The 25,477-nt window shown below is 35.2% G+C and overlaps 1 protein-coding gene across 2 annotated transcripts in view; it reads right to left on the bottom strand.

Moving 5' to 3' along the window:
- The window catches only part of LOC149575979 (U3 snoRNP-associated protein-like EMB2271), a 45,420-nt gene that overhangs the window by 3,649 nt on the left and 16,294 nt on the right, over positions 1-25,477 (bottom strand). For both annotated transcript variants that reach the window (XR_016360709.1, XM_089816110.1), the window contains exon 6: positions 23,243-23,308. Coding sequence is in view for 1 of the 2 variants with exons in the window: in XM_089816110.1 (XP_089672236.1) it covers positions 23,243-23,308 (66 nt within the window). In the remaining variant the exon portion in view is untranslated. The remainder of the gene's footprint in view (positions 1-23,242; positions 23,309-25,477) is intronic.

Raw genomic sequence — 25,477 nt, 5'->3', positions numbered from 1 at the left:
TGTATGGTTATAACTGTTATACAGGCGTGATTGGGCTATTTGCATTGTTTTGAATATTGGATTCATAATACATCTTTGATCCATTGTTGGCAGAATTCGTGATCAAGTTACCGATTCACAAAATGGGCAGCGTGATGGGCATTATATTTACCCCATGCTTGATTTGTTTCAAGGTCACTGTTTTAGCAAAATTATTCTAGAATCACAACTAAAAATGAGATCCATAAATATGATGCAATGGACAAATTTTATGGCATTTAATTGACAAATGTTGGAGTCCATTATGAATAGCCCTATGATCGACTATGCAAAGAACATTGGGAAGTAGGAGAAACACTTCTTTCTTATAATCCTTGGTTAATTTATGATGTAGATATTATTGGGTGGCTAGTGAGTTTCAAAGAAAAGCCCGACAAGAACGCCCAAAGTTATATTTTCTCCCGGCAGTTTATAAAGGCTTTGGAATAGCTGAGATAAGCAGAGGATCGGGCTCTTTCTTAAGTTCAAAAAAAATGCATGCAACTCCAATGCCGAGCTCCAGCTCTTACGGTCAATCTCCGAAGTTGCAAAAACAGAGGATTATGAGGCAAAATAGTGGTTGAATTGTCTATGCATGTGACTGTATCATGGTTACTCTAGAGAGAGCTCAAGAAATGGTGGTTGCTGCAATTGGAATGTCTGAAGCACATCATGAAACCATTCTGTTGTGACTTCTCTATTGGAACATTTCCCAGTTGGCTATACTGCACCGGTGGATTGGACTTCGTGACACAGTGACAGATATTCACTGTGTCTTCAGTACCTTTGAAGAGAATGTCACATGTCATAAAAGAATGCTTATTGATTTTGAAGCCCAGGGGGATGCTGTTTTTCAGAGACTGTGGTCTTTATGACATGGCAATGCTATGATTTCCTTCTGCTCAAAACATTGCAGATCGTCATTATGTACAAGGTGACAGTGTAAGGCCTATGGATACTCTACATGTTTTATTTGCTGACATTTATCAAGCAATTCATGAAATTGTGACGCTGAATGGAAAGACTGGGGCAGATCATACAAATTGCCAATGTCTGGTTGAACGATTGAAGCTTTTGAAGCCTCTGCTGGATGATGTTAAGGACTCAAAGACAGCTTTGACGGGATCAGTTGTCAGGGTATTTGAAGAACTATATTCTTCTTTGAAGAAGGCTCAGGAACTTATGGAAAGATGTAGTACAAAAGGGAGTCAAGTTTATAGGGTACTTTGCAGCCAGCAGAATATCACTAAATTTCAAGAAAAATCTTTGGATATCTATCATGTCCTGAATTCCTTGCCTCTTCTCTACATACTCCAGACCAGTTACAACTTCAAGTTGAAATTTGTGCTGAGGAATTGCGCAGGTTAAGATACACTATCTCAAACATAATGCCATTATAGGAATCGACACAATTGGTAAAGGAGAAGCTCCATGAATGGTTATTCAAGGTTAGGGCGCAACTTCTGCGGGAGATGCAGGATACAAGTTTTGAGTTTGTTCTTCAAGATATAAATAAGGCAAAGAAGGCAATGGATAAGGCTCCTTCTGGGAGTATTATCAAAGTTATTGAAAACATGCTAAATACTGGAAATCTCAATACTCAATCTGGTCTTGATCTTCAATAGAGTTCTGTAATGACTGTCATTGCAGAGAAGCTCAACTTTTTCCATTTTCTTTCACATTTCCGATCTTTTCACAGGGAAGCATAGTTTGCACAAATGCAACCAGTACAGTGTGCAAGCTGCTTCCAGAGTCATGGGGCTTTATGTGTCTTGTGCACACACACCAGATGATCACACTCCAAACCGAAGTGTTAATAATGTTAACCTGATCACCTACAGGTCTGATAGTACATACCATAAATGTTCTTCTCAATATAATATATCTCTAAATTAGCATTTTATATAGGACTCTAAGGGCCAGAGACTTCTTAGGAAACAAGATTATAATGTTTAACCAAACTAACAATTAGTTTGTTAAGTGCTATTAATTATATCTTCATGAATCGCCGACTAGGAAGGAGTTTGATTAGTGCTCATTTAGGAAAGGTTATGTCCCTCTAAGGGACATATCCTTTAGAAAGGATATATAGTAGGTTGTAAATGCAGTTTATATGACACACAGTTACAGCAGTCTGCTCCTCCAAGCATTTTACATCCAGCGTATTCTAAATCAGAGATATTCTAATTCAATCAAGATCGATTGTAGAGTACTGGATCTGCATTTAGGATAAGTGTTAAATTCCTCAACAATCTGAATATTCATAATATTTAGAAGACCATTCTCAGCAATTCAAGACTGAACTAATAGTCTGATCCAAAGAACAAAGAATTAGCAGAAACTTTACATGGTATCAGAGCCAAGTTATCGGTTCTAGGGCTCTGCAAAACTCAGTTATCAAACTTCATATATATTTAGTAGCTTTCTCCTATCTTCAGTGGCATACACAATCAGACTTGAGGACAAGTTTGATGGAAAAGAACACTTTGAAGCCTGGAAATTCAGAATCTTGATGATTCTTGAAGAGAACAATGTTAAACAATTCGTTGAGGGAGCATCCAAACAACCCCCAGTTGAACCTCACAAATCTATATGGCGAAAAGAAAATAGAAAAGCTATTCAAATCATCTTGGATGGAGTTAAAAATGATATTGTACCTATGCTTACAAAACATCAAACTGCCTTTGATATGATGAACGTATTACAAAATGCATATGAAATAAAAAATGCAACCAGGGTTCTTGCACTAAAAAGGCAACTAAATCACATTCAAATAAGGAAAGGAGAATCGATAAATTCTTATTTCCTAAGAGTTGCCGGCATTAGAGATGAACTATCAAGCATAGGAACCATCATTAGTGACACAAAATTAATACTTATGGCTATACATGGATTGCCAGATTCATGGGAGACATTCGCACAAAGAATAAGTGCGAGAGATCAGCTTCTGGACTTTAACAAACTCAAGAATAGTTGTCTTCAAGAGGAATCTAGAAAACTAAAGAAAAGAGGGAAACCAAAAGTAGAAGATGAAGAACTTTACGTTCTTAATACAAACTCTTATAAGGGCAAGAAGAAGCATTTCAAGAAGAAAAAGGGAAATCAAAAAAATGTGAAGCCCAAGAAAGATCTATCTAAAATAAAGAGTTTCAAATGCGAAAAATTTGGACACTATAGATCTAATTGTCTTAAAAATTCCAAACAACAGGCAAATTGTACATATGTCACTAAAGAAGAAGATACTAATGATCCTGAGAACCGTGTTTTGTATTCCTCTCTATCAAATGAAATTTCAAATAAAGCATGGGTAATTGATAGTGGATCTTCTAGACATATAACGAGATACAAAGAAACTCTAGATTTTTTATCAGAGAAGGTTAATAGTGAAGCTAACATTGGTGATAACTCAACACACCCCGTTGAAGGAATTGGAAATTGTACTTTGAAACTAAAATCAAGAAATACTCTTCTTCTTAAAGGTGTACTCTATGTACCAGGGATTAAAAGAAACCTAATCTCAATTACAGCACTTGAAGATGATGGACATAATGTTGCATTCATAGATGGCAAAGTATTAACTTGGGCTAATAACTCTTCTATCAAAAAAGCAAAGTTAATTGGTCAAAGAAAAGAATATTTGTATGAATTAAATACAGAATCTAGTCAATCCACTCAAGCCCTAGTCCATGAAGCTATAGATACAAATGAAATATGGCACAGAAGATTAGGGCATCTAAATTTTAAAACCTTATCAACTATGGAGAAGATGGTTACTGGATTACCCAAATTAAATAAAGACCATCCTAGTATTTGCAAAGGGCGTGCTCTGGGTAAAAGCACCAGAAGTCCCTTTCATGATAGTACTAGAAAAACAAATAATGTACTAGAATTAATTCATTCCAATTTATATGGACCTATGTCTATTCCTTCTCTTGGAGAATTTTGGTATTATATCTTGTTCATATATGACTTCTCTAGGAAAACATGGATTTACTTTTTAAAATGCAAGGAATTAGAAAAAATCCTACAAAGATTTAAAGAATTCAAAGCATTAACTAAAAAAATTTCAGGACATAAAATTAAAACCCTTAGAACTGATAACGGAGGAGAATATACCTCAGACTTGTTTAAAAGTTTTGTAACGAATCAGGAATTAAGAGGGAGTACATTGTTCCTTATAACCCAGAGCAAAACAGGGTAGCAGAAAGAAAGAATAGGACAATTATAGAAGCTGCTAGGGCTATGATTTTTGACCAAAATCTAGAATACTATCTTTGGGCAGAAGCCTCTTGTACTGCAAAACAGAAGCCCTCACTCCTATCTTTAAGATAAAATCCCTGAAAAAGTATTTACTAAAGTAAAACCCAATATAAGTCCTCTTAGAATTTTTGGACGTCCTGTATATATCCATATTCCAAAAGAAAATAGAACCAAGTTAGAACCCTCTGGGAGGAAAGGTATTTTTGTAGGGTATAGTGAAACTTCTAAAGCATATAGGATTTTCATACCTGGACAAAAAACTATTGAACTTAGCAGAGATGTAATCTTTGACGAAGATCTTGCATTCAAAAGAGTCATAAGTTCTGATGAACCTTCTTCTTTATCTATTTTTGAAAGAAATAGTGACTTTGGGTCCCAGAGGGAGAACTTAGAAGAAATCAAAGATGAAATTCAAAATATGAACCTTAAAGAAAATTCAAAGAAAAGACCACTTTGGGCCATTAAAACAATTGAAGCAGCCCAAGACTTTGTTGCACCTTCCGAAACAGTCAGAGAAAGCAAAAGACCTAAAAGATTCTCTGGTTATACAGCTAACATGAGTGACTTATCCAAAACAAAGCCAACCAATCCCTCTGATGCTATTAAACAGATAGCTTGGAAAGAAGCTATGACAGAAGAATACCAATCTATCATAAAAAATGATGTTTGGGAAATTGTTCCAAGACCTAAAGGAAAACTTGTTGTTTCTTCTAAGTGGATATTTAGAATAAAGCATGTTGTTGACAGTAGTATTGAGAAGTATAAAGTCATATTTGTAGCCAGAGGATTTTCTCAGAAAGAAGGGATTGATTATGAAGAAACCTTTGCTCCTATTGCCAAATATACCTCCGTAAGAGCAGTCTTAGCAATTGTCGCATCAAAGGGATGGAAGGTACATCAGATGGATGTAAAAACAACATTCCTAAATGGAAAGATTTAAGAAGAAGTCTATCTAGAGCAACCGGAAGGATTTGAAACTCATGATCCTAACGCTTTTGTTTGCAAGCTCAAGAAAGCTCTTTATGGGCTTAAACAAGCTCCCAGGGCCTGGTATGAAATAATTGATAAATATCTCACCGGCTTAGGATTCTCCAAGAATGAAGCCGATTCAAACTTGTATTATAAAAGAGATAAAAATGATATGGTAATTCTGATATTGTATGTTGATGATTTATTAATCAAGGTGATGATCATCTTATAGATCAATGCAAGAAAGATCTAACTAGAGAATTCGAGATGAAAGACTTGGGGCTTCTCCATTACTTCCTAGGATTAGAAGTACGACAGTATTCTGACAGTATCATACTTAATCAAGGGAAGTACACATCAGACATTTTGAACAGATTTAGAATGTGGAATTGCAAGTCTGTCTTCTGCAATGGAGACTAATTTACATAAACTTAAAGAAGCAGCAGCAGAATCACCTTCCATAGATTCTACTCTCTACATACAGATGATTGGATCACTTATGTACTTCGTAAATACAAGACCAGATATTTGCTATGCAGTTAATGCCTTAAATCAGTTTATGTGTGAACCAAAGGAGATTCACCTAGTTGCGATTAAACACACTATGAGATACTTACAAGGCACCCTTAATTTTGGACTCAAATATGAGAAAGTTGCTTTAGATTTGCATGGATTCACCGATTCAGATTGGGGTGGAAGTGTTAAAGAAGGGAAAAGCACTTCAAGATGCTGTTTCAATTTAGGATCAACTCTAATATCTTGGATATGCAAAAAGCAGTCTTTAGTTGCTCAGAGCTCCATAGAAGCAGAATACATTGCAACAGCAATGGCCTCTCATGAAGCAGTCTGGCTGAGGAAGTTACTTGTAGGATTATTAATTTACTTGGGCAAGCCATGAATCCTACGATTATTCATTGTGATGATCAGAGTTCCATCAAACTCTTAGTGAATCCAGTTTTCCATGACAGGTTTAACATATTGAAATTTCTTACCATTATGTAAGAGATATGATAGACAAGAATTCTGTAAAATTGGAATACATTTGTACTGCAAATCAGACAGCAAACATGCTCACCAAACCTCTATCTAGAGTAAAGATAGAACATTTCGAGAGGAGACTTGGTATGGTTGAGTTGTAATCCATTTGTACTCTTTTGATTATTAATAAAATAATTTTATTTTTGTCAAGCTATCGACTGTTATGGCTCCACCATTTGTATTCATTATTTTAAGAGGTGATGATCTCTGAAAAATAATGGACACTTGTACAAAACATTATGACAGATGACTATCTCTTAGATAATGTGTTAAACATAAGAGTTCTACTGTAAGATCTAGATGAGTTCAAGATCATATTGTGATGTAGACATTGCTATGTTTATGAGTCACAAATTGGATAAAGGGAGAATTTTATTCTTCTCTGAGGTTATCCTGTTTTTTGATAGATCTTAAACTCTGGATATTGTTGTGATACTAGTTTCTATGAAATCACAATTTGGATAAACGAAGAGATTACTCTTCAGATTTATCCTGTATAATATCACTAGTAGTAGTGATTTGTCATACCACAGGTTTAGTAATATGACTTTGTATCATGTGTTCTATGATACCATATACTAAGAAGAATCAAACAGATAGAGAGTATTAATTCTTCTGTATTGGTATTGCTAGATATAATATCTCTCTATAGGATTATCAGTTTAAGAGGGAGTGTTAATAATGTTAACCTGATCACCTACAGGTTTGATAGTACAGACCATAAATGTTCTTCTCAGTATAATATATCTCTAAATTAGCATTTTATATATGACTCTAAGGGCCAGCGACTTCTTAGGAAACAAGATTATAATGTTTAACCAAACTAACAATTAGTTTGTTAAGTGCTATTAATTATATCTTCATGAATCGCAGACTAGGAAGGAGTTTGATTAGTGCTCATTTAGGAAGGGTTATGTCCCTCTAAGGGACATACCCTTTAGAAAGGATATATAGTAGGTTGTAAATGCAATTTATAGGACACACAATTACAGCAGTCTGCTCCTCTAAGCATTTTACATCCAACGAATTCTAAATCAGAGATATTCTAATTCAATCAAGATCGATTGTAGAGTATTGGATCTACATTTAAGATAAGTGTTAAATTCCTCAACAATTTGAATATTCATAATATTTAGAAGACCATTCTCAGCAATTCAAGACTGAACTAATAGTTTGATTGAAAGAACAAAGAATTAGCAGAAACTTTACACAAAGTGGGTTCAACTTTCCTAAATTTACCCTTGATTGGCAAAGGTACATCAAAAAATTAAAAATTATATCCATTTCCAGAAGTAAAGGGGATTAAAGGCAACATTTTGCATGAAGTATTGTATTGAGAATTAAAAAATTATAGTTCTCTCTAGGCCCAACAATATGCCAAGTGAGTATTGCTACTCAATTGAAAATATTTACACAAAGTTCTGAAAGGTGAAATTCACTGGACAGGAAACCTGGATATATATTTGCGATCTCAAGTGAAACTATATTCACCCAAATTAGCAATTTTTAATATCTATTAAGAGATTAAATCTTTTCATTAAAGGTGAAAATTATGTTCACGGGAGAGTTAACGTAAGTGTTAGCCATTTTTGCCTCCCATTCAACCCACCATCAATAACCGATCAGGGATATCTTCAATGGACTATTTTCTTTTTGTGGGTTAACACATAATTAGGTTGGGGTTAACATTTTGTGTTAACTCGGTCTCTTCATGAACCAAATTGACTCGGTTCCTTCATCAATCGAGCTAGTTCAGTGTGTTCTTTGACCTAGTGAACTAGGTCGTCTCATTTGTCAAGTTGCGGGTTAACACACGTTTTCTGTCAGGGTTAACCATTTTCGCCATTTTAGAGAATGACTTTGCTCCTCTTTCCAAAATAACGAAATTTGCTATTTCGGAAGGCTTACCCTTTTGCTTTCATGAAATCGCATGCTGCCTCCTCCACCGTGCAATTGGGAATGTGTTGACCAACTGATTCATGCCACATGGCAAATTCTTCTTATGTTGGGTTGCTTTTGATCCAATGGTTTTTGTATTTTTGCATAGCTGCCTTAGATCTGGACGCATCTTTTAAAATTTATGTATGCATCTCAGCCATCCATTTGTTATGAAGATCTTGATCTACAGTTGGGTTTTATTCACTTGTTGAGGAGATTTCTTGCAGCATTTGGGCCGTCTATTTCAGAATGAAGATCTACATCGAGGATTCATCTTTTTTGGGGCAAATCAGATTTATTCCACGCGGGTTAACTCTACAATTTTGCTGCAGGTTAACAGTGCATGTTATCCCATCACGCGTTTTCTAACAGTGGTGTGAATTCATTTGTTGCGGCCATGACACATTACAAGGATTGTTCTTTAATGCTGAACTACATTCTTAGGCCTTGTTTGCACAACACCTTTGCATCTCCATGCCTCTTTATTGAATGTAATGATCAAATCTCATGGGATTTGATTTCTTACGGCTGGGTGCATTTGTTTTGCCCTTCTTGTCACTTCACTACAGCAAGCTGATTTTAAGATCAGATTTTACTCTGATATTCATTTATTGCTCTCTGCAATTCAACTCCACTTAGGTTGGGGTTTGAACTCCATAGTTTAGATCCGAGTTATGCCTGCTCTATAAAGACAAGTTGTAAATACTTTTTCTGAGTTCTTCTCTGTTCTTCTCTGGTTCATGACAGCAGCCTTGTGCACTGTTATTGTAACTGCAACTTTGCCTTCCATTAATAAAACTTGTCATTTTCTTACCTATTCTTACCATTCTGCTCTCTAGTGCATGTATTTGCCTTGTAGTGAATAGTTCCTTTCTGTTTTCTTGATTCATATGTTGTGTTAAGTCTATTAGTAATTGTTGCATAGTGAAATATCTTTCCTTTCAGCACTTCAATCAGTTCCAAACCTGCATGTGGTTCCTTTGACATAGAATAGAGTCAAGACTAGAGTATTCCGGATTTTCATTGTTGTGTAGTGCAGTCATAGGCAGAGCTGTGACCACACTTCTATCTCGGAGCATCACCCCCTTTCCCTTTCTACATTCTCTTTCAGTTCTCCTTGTCCCTTTTCCTTCCCAGTTTTAGTTTAGGTGCATAATAGTAAGGAAGCCAGCCTTCTCCGAACATTCAGCCTCAGAGCGCAAGTCGCACATTTGAAGGTTGTTTCCATGTTACACAAGGTCGCTTGAGGGTCATACCTCAAGCAAGGGTGCAGACTTTTTTGTCAATAGTAAAGGAATTGGTAAAAATAAAATGATATTTCCTTACAGCAAAGGTAAACATAAGGGTCAGATATTTTAAAATAGGGAAAAGTGAGAAACCAATGAAGAGGGACCTTTTCAAGATTCAGTTGCAAAACTGAATAATGTTTTCCAGGGGAATCTGTTTATTGAAAAAGATGGGCCAGAAAAGGCTGCTTCTTTCTCGAAAGTCTGTAGGCTACAGGGAAGAGAAGATGGTTTTCGAAGTTCTGATTGTAACAGAGAGAAAGGGGAATTATATTTGTGTTTTCTGCAGCTAGATTTTAATGGCAGGGTTAAAAGTGATCCAAGGATCATTTTTGTTGTGTATTGAAAATTAAAGAGAAGTTTGTATCCTAGATGTTTTGGTCCAGATATTTACTTCTCTGATTGAAATAAATCAGTTGGTTGTTTCTTTCATGTTTTTTAATATTATCCTGTATCATCTTGTCAAGTAGATGTTTGCAATGTGAATCTGTTGGTTTATGTATACATGTTTTGCAGATAGAGATATTAAATTCCCTTTTGATTTCTCTGTAATAGGGAAGATTGAATATGTGATCTGTTGATCATTTGTTTATTTTTCTCTGAATCTTTCATGTAATCACATTCATTTCGTATTGATGAATGAATGTCAGTTGCCTTCGTGTCTTCTAGTTAAAGAAATAATCAGTAACTAATTCGTTGAATATCTTTTAGGAGGGAGCTGTAGCTCTCAATTCAGAGGAAAGCTAGCAATTCCATGATAGTCTTTCCAACTGTTGGTTGAGTTTGTTCTTCTGTTAGGGCATTCTGAGTCTTTCTGTATCATTCATTTTGAAGGATAAATCTGTCAACCAACATATGGTATACCTTCTCCCGAATGTACTGTGACTGTTTCCAACTAATTGTTGGCCTTGATCGCTTGTCTTAATTAGGTGGTTGCTCTTAACTATGACTATCTCTAACATCTATTCACAACACAACTAGTAATATTCTTAATACATAATCGATTGCGTACTGCTGCTTGACAAAAATGTATCATCAATATCCATGGTCTGCTGTAGACGATGAACTACCATCACCACCTTCACTGGAGGAGAGTAACAGTTTTTTGGGTGGAATACATATATCTTCATTATCAATTTAAATATTTGTTTTTACTTTAGGTTATTGCGGGGCCATGACAGTCTGCCCTTCCCAATATTGCTTATCCTCGAGCAATCTCAAATTCAGACAATTGATGATCTTCTCTTTCCCATGTAGCATCTTCTATAGGCAGGCCTTTCTCCACTGAACCAATAATTTGGGAGTCTTATTCTTTTATCTTTTCTTCCCCATAGCTCGGAAGTCTTATTCTATAATCTTTTCTCCCGCATAGCAAGGAAGATTTCAAGTTTCAAAAATAAATTTGCCTTCGATGGAAACATGAAATATATTGTGGATTCTAATATTTCCAGACAATTCCAATTCTAAAGCTATCACATCTCTCTAATAATCTTGTATTATCCGAAAAATCGAGCTTCCACTCCACTAGCCTTGATTGAAAATTATTTGTGGTTGTAACCTAGGATACCAATGTAGGCATTGTAGGCTTCCGTCCACCTTTGGATGCCTGTGGGTGGCATCCGGGAAATTCCAGTCACATCCACGTGCGTCAGCCCAGAAAAACAAAAAAACAATGACTTTTCACTTTTACAAGAAAATTAAAACATGTACGTTTTAGCACTTTAATAACATTTTATTTGCCAAACCCTAAAACGGCCCTAATAGAGGCCTTTCAACCATTCAACTATCATTTTGTTGCAGCTGGGTTTGCTCTTCTCATTTGGCTTCCATTTTGGCCTTTTGAAGGCAACTTAATTATATTTTCAAAGAGGAATCATCGTAGGGCGAGAGTTGACTTCCACAAGTTCATTAAAACACAAAGAGGTAAGCATTTTATCCTATTCTTGAGTGTCTCAATGAAATTTTTTGAGATTTTGATGAATCTTTGGAAGTTTGTGAAGAAATCTTCCATGTTTGTTTCAATTTATTTTTTCTAAAGAAATTTAGAAACAAGTTTAGGTATCTATTCGAATGGTTTTGTATCATTGTTTTTTACTTGTATGCTTGATAATTGATATTCATAGTTTTTTTATTTATTTAAATTTATTTAATTTCTTATTATAGAAAGAAACTACATTGTATTGTGCAAGAATGGTTGCCACCAGTAGTTAGGACCACTAGTAGTCAAAGTTCAGTGGGAGGGAGGGCAAGGTCAGAGTTCAATGGCAGGGGAAGGAGGGGATAATTTCAAAATTAATTTAGGGTCTCCTCTATGAAGACATGCAACAAGAATATCACAGGTTTCAAGTGGTGGCTCCTATAGTTGGAGTTGTAGTTATTATCAAAGTAACAAAAGAAAGCCTTTTAATAGCTCTTATTCCCGAGTAAAACTTCATTTTATGGGCCCAGTTCGTAGAGCCTTTGGAATATGCAAAGGTGCAGAGGGGAAGGGGTTGTTTGATGCACAGATAGCTTCGTTCATAAAAGAACAAGAAGTTGTCGATCGTTTGGTTAAAAGATCAAAAAAAAGTTATTATCAACCTCCTTCCTCAAAAATGAACAAAATGCAATCACCCATTGAACCGGAACCAATTGTATCCTCCAAACGTTCATTCATGCAAGTACTTGTACTGGGAGAGGAGGAAGAAGTAGAAAATAGTGCATCAGCCCAAAAAAGAGGCCCATTGCACTCTACATTTAAAATGAAGGCAAGAGACCACGCTAATGAAGCCATTGCACGTTGCCTCTATGCTAATGGCCTTGCGTTCAACCTGGTAAGATCACCACATTGGAAGGAAATGGAAAGAGTCATCAAAGAAGCACCAAATGATTACACAAGTCCTGGGTATGAAAACGTGTGTACCATACTCTTGCAAAAGGAGAGAGTTTCTATAGAGAAAGAACTTCAACCCATTAGAAGTGCTTGGAAAATTTTGGGTGTGACAATTATGTTTGATGGTTGGGAAGATACAAGAAACAGGTCATTAATTAATGTGATTGCAGTGTCCCCCAAACGGGAAATGTTTCTAAAGGCAATTGATTGTTAGATGGAGGTGAAGGATTCAAAATTCATCTCTAATATTTTCATTAAGGCCATAGATATGGTGGGTAGTGAGAATATGGTCCAAGTTGTTACAAACAGTGCCAAAAATTGTAGGGGAGTTGGTGCTTTGGTTGAGGGTCGGTATAACCATATTTTTTGGACACCATGCACTATACACTCCCTCAACTTGATCATGCAAGAGATTGGCACTCAAATAGATTAGGTGAATCAAATATACAAAAAGGGAGAGGACACACAAATGTTTGGAAAAAAATCACAATCCATTTTTAGAACGTACTCAAAATTGGAGTTGCTGAAGGTAAATTAATTTTTTGTAATTATTAAATTTCATGGATTTGCAATTTAGTTAATATTTACACTTTTATTGTCAATTGACATATTGTTCACTTGCTTAGGTTGTTAAGACCCGTTTTGCATCTCATACTATTGTTATGAGACGACTTCTTAAGGTGCAAGACGCTTTGAGCCAAATAGTCATTTGTCCTCAATGGGGTATGTGGAAGGCTTCAAATACAGAAAGAGCCCTAAAGATTAGGGGTATGATCTTGGATGATTGTTGGTGGACTCGTGTGCAATACGTACTAGATATCACCGAGCCCATCATGACTATGCTTCGCTTTGCCGATACAGATACACCTTGCTTGGCAGATGTGTACAATGGCATGGACACCATGATTGAGATGGTAAAACATTCTATACAAGCACATGAGAGTGACCCTACAGAATGTCAAGCCTTATGCATTAAAGCAGAAGCAGTAATTCTTCATCATTGGGAGAAGATGACTACCCCATTGCACCCCCTTGCATATGCTTTATCTCTCAGGTATTATAGTGAGGCGATACTTTCAATGCCAGATAGAATTGCACCATATGGTGATGAAGAGTTTGCTAATGGGTGCTCCAAAGCTTTTGCAAGAATCTTCCAAGATGATGAGATGCATGAAAAGGTGAGGCTAGAGTTTAACTATTTGCTTTCGGAGCAACACTTACTCCATTTCCAATTAAGGACCAAAATGAAATGGGAGCAATCACATGGTGGTACATGTATGATCAGCCATACCAACATCTACAACATCTTGCAATCAAAATCATCTCACAAGTAAGTTTTGATTTTTGTTTTTAGAATACAACTTGTATTCTACAATCTAGTGTTTAACATCTATCATATTGTCATTTGCTTTTCGTTTGTATGTTTAAAAATTAATTTTGTGAACACAATGTGAGTTGTGAATTCTTATGCTGCTGAAAGGAATTGGGCTACATACTCTTATATCCATTCAGTGAAGCGCAACCAATTGGGGTCAAAGAAAGCTGAGGACTTGGTCTACATTCATACCAGCTTGCATCTTTTGTCACATAAGGATGATGAATACTTGGATGGGGCAGCCAAAATTTGGGATGTACTCCCTCAGTGTGCAAACTTGGATGCAACACTTCATGATCTTACTAAGATGGTGGATGATTGTGATGATAGGTCTATGACACAGGGTGCATCTAGTGCAAGTGGAACCATTCTTGGTTCAAATGATATGGAGCTTGCAAATGTTGGAGATGAGGAGGATCCAGAATTTTTTGAGAATCCTTATGATTCTGATTAGTGAACATTGAATCGTGAACTATGTTTTTGATTTTGTAGTTTGGACATGGAGTCTAGAACATGAATAATTGTGGCTATGAAGTTAAATTTGAAGTTTGAACTATTTAATTGACATATAAATAATCTTGAATCTTGATCAATGGTAAAGCATCATACGATACTATCAAATGATGTATGTTTGTCTATTTCTATGTTTCTAACTCTAAGTTCTTGTATTTATAAATTTCTTAAATTCTTTGCATATTTATTAATATGCAAAGAATTTAAACACATCCGTACCCAAAAAAATCCTACATCCTATATCCGCATCTGAATCGATAACTTAGGTTGTAACCATAAGAAAGCCAAACCTCCAACTTCAAGCGTTCTCTCAATGCAATTCCAATTGGTATAGATCTTTTGTTAGTTCCAGGTACGATGCTAGATGCCCTTGAGAGTCTTCGCGATATCCATATTTTGTTGTGCAAAGTCCTTGGCCCTTGGTACTCAACTTTCTTGGATGAACAATGACATGTGGTTGGAGGTATTATAACAATGATCACCAAGGTGCAACCATCTTGTCCATTCATTTTCTTGTCTAGAGACATAGTTCCTCAAGTATCCTTGTATCACTTGTTTACAATCTTTGTTTGTACATCTATTTGGGGATGGTAGCTTGTATTGGGTGTAAGTTTAGTACCTATTAAATGGAAGAGAACTTACCAAGATAGGCTCAGGAACTATCTTTACCACTGATAACTTGCAAGGTCATGCGGTTAGAAGTTTCAACTATTTGCAGAGCTTGACAATCCACCACTACATACATACAATCCTTTCCTTCAACCTTGAGTAACCAGATTATGAATTCCATAAAGATAATTCCCATTTTTCATTTGGATTGGATGAAGGTTGTAGGAACATGACTGGATGACTTTCTTCAGTTTTGTTTCTTTGATAGTCATACATTTTTGTACACATCAAAGGACATCTTTTTTTAAGTCCCTTCCAAAAGTATTTTCCCCTTTTTTGTAAGTTTTGTCAAATCCATGGTGACCGGCTAACGAGTTGCCACAATATTCCTTAATAATCGTGTCCTTCATTTTAGAATTGGGTACCAAGAAAGCCTATTCTTGTACAAGAAAAGTTTTTCTACTACTTTGTATTCTTCATTGAGCATATTTCCTTCTAGAATATTATCATCTTGTGTGTCTTTAACATATTTCGCAATGATGTCATTCCTCTAATTGGCTCCAATGTTTTTCATGGAGTTAAGGTGGGATCCTTATGATAGGGCATCTGGGGACAAACATAATCAAGATCAAAAGTTATAGGCTTGTATATTGTTTTTCATTTAGGTGCTTTGATTAATAAAGAATCTCAAGCTATTATGATCTATTTTGACATGGAACTTCCCACAAACCAAATAGTCTTGACTAGGTTATAGGGTATGCATGATGGCTAACTTCTTCTTGTCATAGATGGAGTACCAATTTGAAAGAACGTAAAATCAAGGATGGCTATGAAAGAACGTAAAATTAAGCATGGCTAAGATAGGGCATAAGCTCCTATACCTCTTTTAATTTCTTAGAAGCCTATTGAGTCGCTTATTCCATACAAAAGCGCCCTTTTTAGTTAAGCCTGTGAGTGGAGTGGCCAGTTCAAAAAATCCATTTACAAACCATCAATAATAATTGCATATTCCCACAAATCCCCATAAATGTGTTAGGGTTCTTAGTTGACCATTTATTGATGGCTTTAATTTTATCCTCATCGACACTCACTCCACGTGCATTGATTTGATGACTACGGTACAAAATCTCCTCTAGCCCATATTCAAATCTGCAAGTCTTGGTGTATAGTGGTTCTTGTCACAAAATGCTTAGAACTCGCTTAATATAATTCCTATGTTCCCCGGGGATGCATACCCGGCCTAAAACCCGACATTTTGAGGACAGGAACGTCCTAGGGACGAGGGGGACAAGTAGGGGACGTCCCCTAGCCGTCCCCAAAAAGTGAAAAAATGCAGGGGACATCTCGAAAACTTGGGGACGCTAGAGGGAAAAAATGGGGGACGGCTAGCTGTACCCAGTACGAAAAGGGAACGTCCAAACGTTCCCTTTCCGAACATTCCCTTTCCGTACTAGGTATGGCTGGCCGTCCCCCTTTTTTGTTTACATAAAATTAAAAAAGTTTTAACATAAAAAAATATTTTAAAGCCTCCAACTTGGTCGGCTAGGTTGGCCCCACCCATCCAAATGCCCTAAAAGGCAATAGAGGCAAAATAGGAGCACCAAGCTGCTTCATTTTTCTATGTTTTGTTTTTTAAGTTAAAAAAAAACATGATTATGATACATTGATACTTATTACTTTATGGCAGCCCTCTATCCTTTGGGCCTATAGCTTTGGGCATATTTTGATTTTGATTTTCAGATTTATCATGTTTATCATTATGACATTTTGATATTGACAATTGTTAATGTTTATTGTTCAGCGTTCACTGATATTGTTATGCATTTTGACAATTGGGTACTAAAATCGGATATTATTTCCTAGATGGCATTCAAATGTTGTATGTTATGGTTCTATAATGTTTAAATGACATGCTCATATGAATGATGTGTATATTTGCAAATTTGAACATATATTTTTAATTTTTCTATATATATATATATATATATAGCCGTCCCCGTTTGCCATCCCCCCCATCCCCAAAATCACCATTAAAATTTGCCGTCCTGAAAACCCATCCTGCCATCGAACACCGTCCCTGTACAGGAAACTTGGGGGAACATAGTATAAATCATATGTTCTTTGCATGTCCTATTGTAATGAAGGATATTATCGGAGATCAATAGAAACCTCCTTAGTTGTTTCCTCAATATATTATTCGTGCACAATTCAAATGTTGCAGGGGCATTGGTCAAGCCAAAGGGTAGGACCAAAAATTCAAGTGTCCAACCTAAAAGTCGTCTTGGGAATATCTTCTTTTCTCATTTTTATTTGATGGTACCTAGACCTTAAATCGATCTTGGAAAAATATTTTGATTTGTGTAATTCATTAATTAATCTGTTAATTCTTGGGATAAAGTAGGGGAGTTTTTCTTGTCTTTTTGTTTTAACACCCTTTTATTTATGCACATCTTCATAGTGCCATTGACTTTCTCAACTAGCACCAGGATGGATGCAAAAGGTTCAAATCCTCTCTTTGGGGGTAGTCCTAGAGGAATATCACCAAATACCTTCCTATGTTCTTTTTACATGGGTTGGATATCAATGTGAACTATCTTCCCTTGGGAAAAAGTCTTGTTAATAGTCATACATTGCACAAACCATGTTAATAGTCCCTCACTGGATTTGCGACATGGTTTAACAACCTCATGTGTCTTCAATAAGTCTAGTAGTTTGTATCAGGCATTGACAAGTCGATCACTTGGTGCAACGGCACCCCTAGCAGTTAACAAGTGATATCAGAACTTGGTCACAAGTTTGAATCCTTGCAGGTCGCAATGAGCAATGTTGGGAGGGGGATTACTAGCAATTGCATACATGTGCTTGCAACGATAATTTGATAGGTGCTCAATAATAAAATTATTTTTTAAAACACAATCTTACGTGAACAAATTAGATTATTAATAATTTTTAATTTAAATAACATAGCATTTTACTAAAATCTTTTAAATAGATAAATAATTATTATTTATTTAAATTCAATTTATCAAATATGAAGGCAAGAGCCTACAACATAACGGTAAATTGTGAGCCTCTTAATTGGGAGGTTTTGGGTTCAAATCTACTCAAGCTTAACTAATAATAAAAAATCTTTAACCACAAATAATAATAATTAACCGATAAATTTTTTGTAATCAAATATGAAAAAAAATTAAAATTAAAAAAAATCAAAAAATCTATTATGAAAAATTAATAAGAGAAATAAAAAAATAATAATATGAAAAACTAACATCTCTAACAAATATTCTATTGACTAAATAAAATATAGAAACTAAAAAAACTACACTAATATAAATATAATTTAAAAACTAAAATCAAAATCAATTTTAAAAATCAAAAGCTAAATAAATAGAGATCACAACATGAGCTAATGTGGAGATCACAAGTAATTATTTTTAAAATAAGTAGGAAAAGAAAAACAATAGTTAAAAATGGAGATTTAAAATATAATCTTCTGTGAACAAATTAGATTATTAATAATTTTCAATTTAAATAACATAATATTTATTAAAAATCTTTTAAATAGATTAATAAATATTATTTATTTAAATTCAATTTATCAAATATGAAAAAAAATCATTTAAAAAAACCCCTTCAAAAAATCTATTATGAAAAATTAATAAAAGGAATACAAAAAAATAATATGAAAAAATAGCAACATCTCTAACAAATATTTTATTGACTAAATAAATTATAGAAACTTAAAAATAATATTTAAAGAAAAAAATAAACTAATATAAAAAACAAAATAAAATAATTTAAAAGCTAAAACCGAAATCAATTTTGAAAATCAAAAGTTAAATACATAGAGATCACAACATGAGCTAATGTGAGATCACAAGTAATTTTTTTTTTTAAATATATAGAAAAAGAAAAATGATATTTAAAAGTGGATACAACAACTAATAGATATCTAAACAAGAGTAAAAAGTGGAGTGAGATAAAAACTGGTCGGTAAATAATTAACGGGAAATATCTACAATTTTTCGGCTAAACTGACAACTTTTTAGTCAAAAATTTAATTTCTGGGAACAAAGTTCCCACAAATAGCCTATCAGCTAAATTAGCAATAGGCCAACATCCCTCACTGGATTCGCGACATGGTTTGACTGACTTATGTGTCTTTTATAAGTCTAGTGGTTGTATCAGGTATACATAGGTCGATCTTTTGGTACAACCCTAGTGGTTAACAAACCACTCTTCTTCCTTTGAGATGAGACTACTTTTGGTAACTACTACTCCATTATGTTGGAAACAAATCTCCAAATTTGGAAGGTCAAAAATGAAACATCCCAAGGAGTGTATCCGAGTACCTAATCTGTCATTGGCATCTAATGTTACACGGAAATCCTCTTTGATGGGGTGTTTTCCTGGGGTAATTTCTAGTCAGGGAATTATCTTGGTAAGTTGACCCATTGTAAAATCATTGAAGTCCTTATCTCCAATTTCAATTTTGCAACTAAATCTTTATTGATCAGGTTGTAGAATGCCCCACTATCCAAGATCTGGAGGCTTGTGAGATGGTGGCTAAGTTCCCATGATCTTCCCTTCTTCACCCCATCTTCATTTGCTAGGGTCTTCTTTCCCTCCTTTCTATGTTACTTTGCCAAATAATGCTTCCATATAGTATGCTTGACTTTCCTTTCCACACAATTGCCTAGTATCGATTCTTATTGGTAGCTAAACACAAATTTTGATCTTCTCATTGTCTTTTACAAATGTATCCTACTTCCCTTTCTTCCTTGCACTTAAAACACAATTTGTTTTTCATAGACTCTTTCCTTTCTTTGTAAGGCATCAATGTTTTTTCCATTTGTCTTTATAAAAACTAAAAGGTTTAGGAGATTTTGAGTCTTTGTATGGTTCTTGTCCTTTGTAAGCATGATGACTACATTAAGTTCTTTTTGAATAGCATAGTTAACAGGTGTAGGCTTAAGTGCACTTACCAAGCTCCGAATACAATCTTTTAACTTTGGACAAATAGCTAGGTCAGTCTTCTATGAGATACTTTTGGTACTATTATCAAAAGGCACAAAGAAGGGTTGTGACCCAATTCTTATGAAAGGAGGTGACTCTTTCACCAATGAAGTATAAATGAGAAATTGTTTCAAGCATTCAATGTTCGATCATTAGAACAAAATAAAATAATTTAAAAGCTAAAACCAAAATCAATTTTGAGAATCAAAAATTAAATAAATAGAGATCACAACATGAACTAATATGAGATCACAAGTAATAGTTTTTTTTTTTAAATATATAGAAAAAGAAAAACAATATTTAAAAGTGGATATAACAACTAATAAATATCAAAACAAGAGTTAAAAGTGGAGTGAGATAAAAACTGGTCGATAATAATTAATGGGAAAGATTTACAATTTTTCGGCCAAACTGACAACTTTTTCGTCAAAAATTTAATTTCTGGGAACAAAGTTCCTACAAATAGCCTATCGGCTAAATTAGCAATAGGCCAACATCCCTCACTGGATTCGCAACATGGTTTAACTGACTCATGTGTCTTCTATAAGTCTAGTGGTTGTATCGGGTATTCGCAGGTCGACCTTTTGGTACAACCCTAGTGGTTAAAAAACCACTCTTCTTCATTTGAGATGAGACTACTTTTGGTGATCTATCAAGTAACCCTCTCAAAGTGACTACTACTCCATTATGTTGGAAAAATATCTCCAAATTTGGAAGGTCAAAAATGAAGCATCCCAAGGAGCGTATCCGAGTACCCAATCTCTCACTGGCATCTAATGTTACACGGAAATCCTCTTCGCTAGGGTGTTTCCCTGGAGTAATTTCTACTCAGGGAATTATCTTGGTAAATTGACCCATTGTAAAACCATTGAAGTCCTTAATCTCCAATTTCAATTTTGCAACTAAGTCTTTGTTGATCAAGTTGTAGAATGCCCCACTACCCAAGATCTGGAGGCTTGTGAGATGGTGGCTAAGTTCCCATGATCTTCCCTTCTTCACCCCATCTTCATTTGCTAGGGTTTTCTTTCCCTCCTTTCTATACTACTTTGCCAAATAATGCTTCCATACAGCATGCTCGACTTTCCTTTCCACACGTGCCTAGTATCAATTGTTATTGGTAGCTAAAATACAAATTTTGGTCTTCGCATTGTCTTTTACAAATATATCCTATTCCCTTTCTTCCTTGCACTTAAAACACAATTTGTTTTTCATAGACTCTTTCCTTTCTTTGTAAGGCATCAATGGTTTTTTCATTTGTCTTTATAAAAACTAAAAGGCTTAGGAGATTTTGAGTCTTTGTACAGTTCTTGTCCTTCGTAAGCATGATGACTACATTAAGTTCTTTTTGAATTGCATCGTTAACAGGTGTAGGGTTGAGTGCACTTACCAAGCCCCAAATACAATCTTCTAACCTTGGATAAATAGCTAGGTCAGTTTTCTATTAGATACTTTTGGTACTATTATCAAAAGGCACAAAGAAGGGTTGTGACCCAATTCTTATGAAAGGAGGTGACTCTTTCACCAATGAAGTATAAATGAGAAATCGTTTCAAGCATTCAATGTTCAATCATCACTCCAAAATCCAACAAAACAAATCCTCCATTCATCCATCAATCAACAATCCCTAAAGAAATCAAGCAAACAAACAATCAGTTAGGTCAATCAAATCATCATCAATCATCACTTCATCTTGTGAATAAGATAAAAACAATCCAGCAATCAACCATCACTTTACTAAATCAACAATCTTAGATCATCATCCACCAATACCTCAAATCAACAAATCAAAGGAATTCATTCAATCAATCATCACAGACATCAATTTGGAAATACAAATAGAGAGCAGCAACTTGTGTGTGTGCGTGCGTGCATAGGGGTGTGTGAGTGTGTGTGTGTGTACTTGTTACATCTGTTTGAGAATAAATCTATTAATTCATCAAGAGATATTTTGCTGGCAATGATAAAGAAATTTCCTTTAGGAACATATTTTGAAGTTCATGAGACCCAAGCATGCCCACCAAGATGACTGTTATGCTTGTAGGCCAGAGGCATTAAGTGCCCCTAAGTTTGAGGCCCCATCAAGTATGCCACTCTAAGATGGTTGGAGCCATTCTCATGGGTTGAGGCGAGTTGCATGCCCCCAAGTCAGAACAAGGACAGCAACCTCCAGGGTGGACTGAGGGATGGAGGAGACCTTACGCTTGTCATACATATGGACCAAGGGCATTGAGTGCCCTTGGGCTTGAGAGTCTTATCAAGTAGGCCACCTGGGATGGATGGATGTGAGCTCCGCGCATGCTCTCAGAATACAAAAACAATTATCCTTGGGATTGCAGTATGCAAGCTATTCCTAATACATTCCTAATATGATTAAATATTGGAATATAATTGCTCAAAATGAAATTGATGTGGAATTAGATATTAATATGGATTTATGTAATTAAAAAGCTATTATGGATTATTAATATTTATTGTAGTAATATAAGTTTCTAGTGACTATTGACAAGTGCAGATCCTAAACCAAAAATAATTCCAATTAGGATCTTTAGAGTGGGCAACTTTATTACAAGTTTATGTCACTGAGCATTATGCATTCTCATCTTGAAGTTGATTTTTTATTTTTGGGCTTAATCCAAGTAAATCCCAAAAGGGACAGACATCACATGTTCACCTAAACGTGTAGGTCGACTTGCATTTACCTTGGATATCTGCATGTCCATAAGATATCTAGTGTTGCTGTTGCTCAAGAAAGGTATAAAAATGGTCCAACATTGCATTCAAAATTTTAATCAATTGAGAAAGGTTCATAAAAATACCAAATAACAAGTTGTGCAAACAATTATGAATTTGTGTTCACAAAAAAGGTTATTTATCATTCACGGTCGTCCAATACTTGAGCTTAATGAAATGGTAAATCAAGATACAAGGTATATGGGTACGTGAATCTTTATCAGAAAAGAAACCTTGAGCTAGGGAGATAGAGGCATGATGCACATTTAATCTAGCAATTAAACAAATAGACTACCCCTTATAAATCAATGTTTCAGCAGTAGGAGAATAGGAAGTATTAGGTGCAACCACATAAATGCAAGACCACGTTTATCATTAAAGAAGAATGCTCCTACCAAAAAAATGCAATGTCAATGCATGTATGTTAGAAATTTTGGCATTCTTCTAGATTGTTGAATATTAGAAGTTAGAACAAAAACAGACAAGAATTCAACCTTGAGCTGTTGTTGCCCACCATAGAAACAACAAATAAAAACCTTCAATATAAGCTGAAAATAAAAAATACAATGGTTTTGAATCATACTGAACTCAGATTGCGTATAAAAATAAAAAGCGTACCTGCCCAACTCCAGCAATAAGAAATCGTCCAGACTGTGCAAACGTAAGTGAATTAACAAATCCGGTCTGTTTTCCACATAGCACAACAAGGCATCTATTCAGATAACTGACATAACATGAACATAGGCTTAATATTTGAAACAAAATAAAGTATAGCCTCAGAGCATATGAAATGCACAAAACAAGAAATATAGCATAAAACATAATACTAATGGAATCGTGATTGTGTACCAGCCTGAAGACCCAAAAATTTAAAATAAGAATATAATTAAATATCAATCTGAGAGAGAGAGAGAGAGAGAGAGAGAGAGAGAGAGAGAGAGAGAGCGGAAAAATGCAGAGAAATGACAAAAAGATTGGGAGCACAAAAAAATGGAGCAATAAAGCAGAATAATATATCAATTGAAGGAAAGTCTCAGGAGGCAAGAAGAGGAAGGGCAAGAGGTGAAAGTCCAAAATCTGCAAAAGGCTTCTTCCAAGTTGAGTGTGAATCAAAGATTCAAAAAAAATCAATAAGGGACACCTTGGCTAATGGATCGAGCTGGATTCTACATCAAGGATTAGGAGCCAAACTTTGACCCTTCTAACCACAATGTTTTGAATACACAATTGTGGATTAGAATGTATAACCGAACTCTAAAACTGGAGCTCTTTGCTCCTGGTAGGACTAGACAATTACCTATACACTTTCATAATGGCTGATAAAATAAAATCATAAAATGATTTTGGTTATATGTGCACATTTGTGCCTTCCTAAACCTACCACACAATGCCATATTCAATTGGAATCCGGACCTAAGAAAGGAGCTGAATACAAAAGGATGAAGTCAAGGGTTGTCAGAGTTCTACCCTAACTGCTCAAAATGTGGTCAAATCAAAGAGAATTGCTAAAGAATTCAAAACAACTGCTAGCCTTGGAAGAACCGAGTCTCTCGAGAAATAAGAAACAAAATCAAACCCCAAAACCTGGCAATAATTAGGTAGAAATGGAGATTTGCAAATAATATTGCATACAAATCATACTTTGTTAGGGGGATATTTGGATATATAAGGACAATCTACCTTTGATATCACCTTGAATCTTTTTGGAGGTGCAAAAAAAGTAGGGGAATATTCACCCCTAGGGAGAAATGAGAAAAGGACAAGGAATCGATCAGCAAACAGCCCACCCAATTCCAAATGAAAGATAAGCGGATGCAATACAAGGAGAAGAATAGGAACAAGTGCAACAAGAGATCCTCAATTATCAAACATGAAATCACTTGAAAAGAACGACACTAGTGATGAGTAAAATTAGTAGTATTACCTATATCTTTGCTCAAATTGAATATTTTTCTTGATCAAATGTATATGGCCCAACTATATGCACTAATAAAAAGAGTTCGGGAACAAATTATCATCTTTATTGATACCATTCATGTAATGTCCCCTTTCAGAACTAATATTATATCAAATCGAATATTTTTCCACAATTAAAAAAGGATTCAAGAAAATAATTATCATATTTATTGATACTATTCACGTGATGTCCTTTTTCAGAACAACTTATAGTTTGCTCTGAATTCACAAATCCAAAATGAAGCAAGAGCAAAAATGCAGTTAGAGTTGTAATTCTTAGCAGTTAGAGTCGCAATTCTTACTTAAATAAGATGAAATAAGTTGTATGAATACCGAAAGTCCAATTTTTCATATCAGCTTGATCTCTTAAATCAATCTCCTTTATCAAATGTTATTCTTCTACTCAGTCTACTCTCAAAATCTGCATAACACTCTTTTACTGTTATTCCTCCATTTTGGCTTGGAATGATAACTCTTGTATACTTTATTGGTAAAAGGGTCACCACATTTCATTAGAATTGAGTCAACACTTATCAATGCTGCCTTTGAGAATAATATAATATTCCCCAAATTGCTCTCCCTAAATGTCCTCAAATGAAACACTTGCCCCTTCATATCTTGCAATGTGAGCTTGAACCACACCTCTTCATCGTGGCTCCCTTTGCAAAGTTTACCCCTCTTTGGATGAGACAACCCTTAATAATTATGCCTTTGGAAAGAGTCACAACCCTTGAAAATTGGCCCTCTTTCAAAGAGTAACAAACCTCCAAAATCACCACGTTTTCAAAGAGTCACAACCCTTCAAGACTTTTGACCTTTGAAGGAATCACTTCCTTATTTTCTTCTTATTTCTATTTATCCTCTTCAATTAATCTTCCTTGCTTCACACCTTCCATT

The sequence above is a fragment of the Cupressus sempervirens genome, chromosome 1 (assembly GCF_028749045.1).
Source record: "Cupressus sempervirens isolate cs-2001-9-10 chromosome 1, ASM2874904v1, whole genome shotgun sequence".
Lineage (NCBI taxonomy): Eukaryota > Viridiplantae > Streptophyta > Pinopsida > Cupressales > Cupressaceae > Cupressus > Cupressus sempervirens.
Note: the sequence above shows the minus strand (reverse complement) of the source record. Positions and strands in the feature narration are given on the sequence as shown.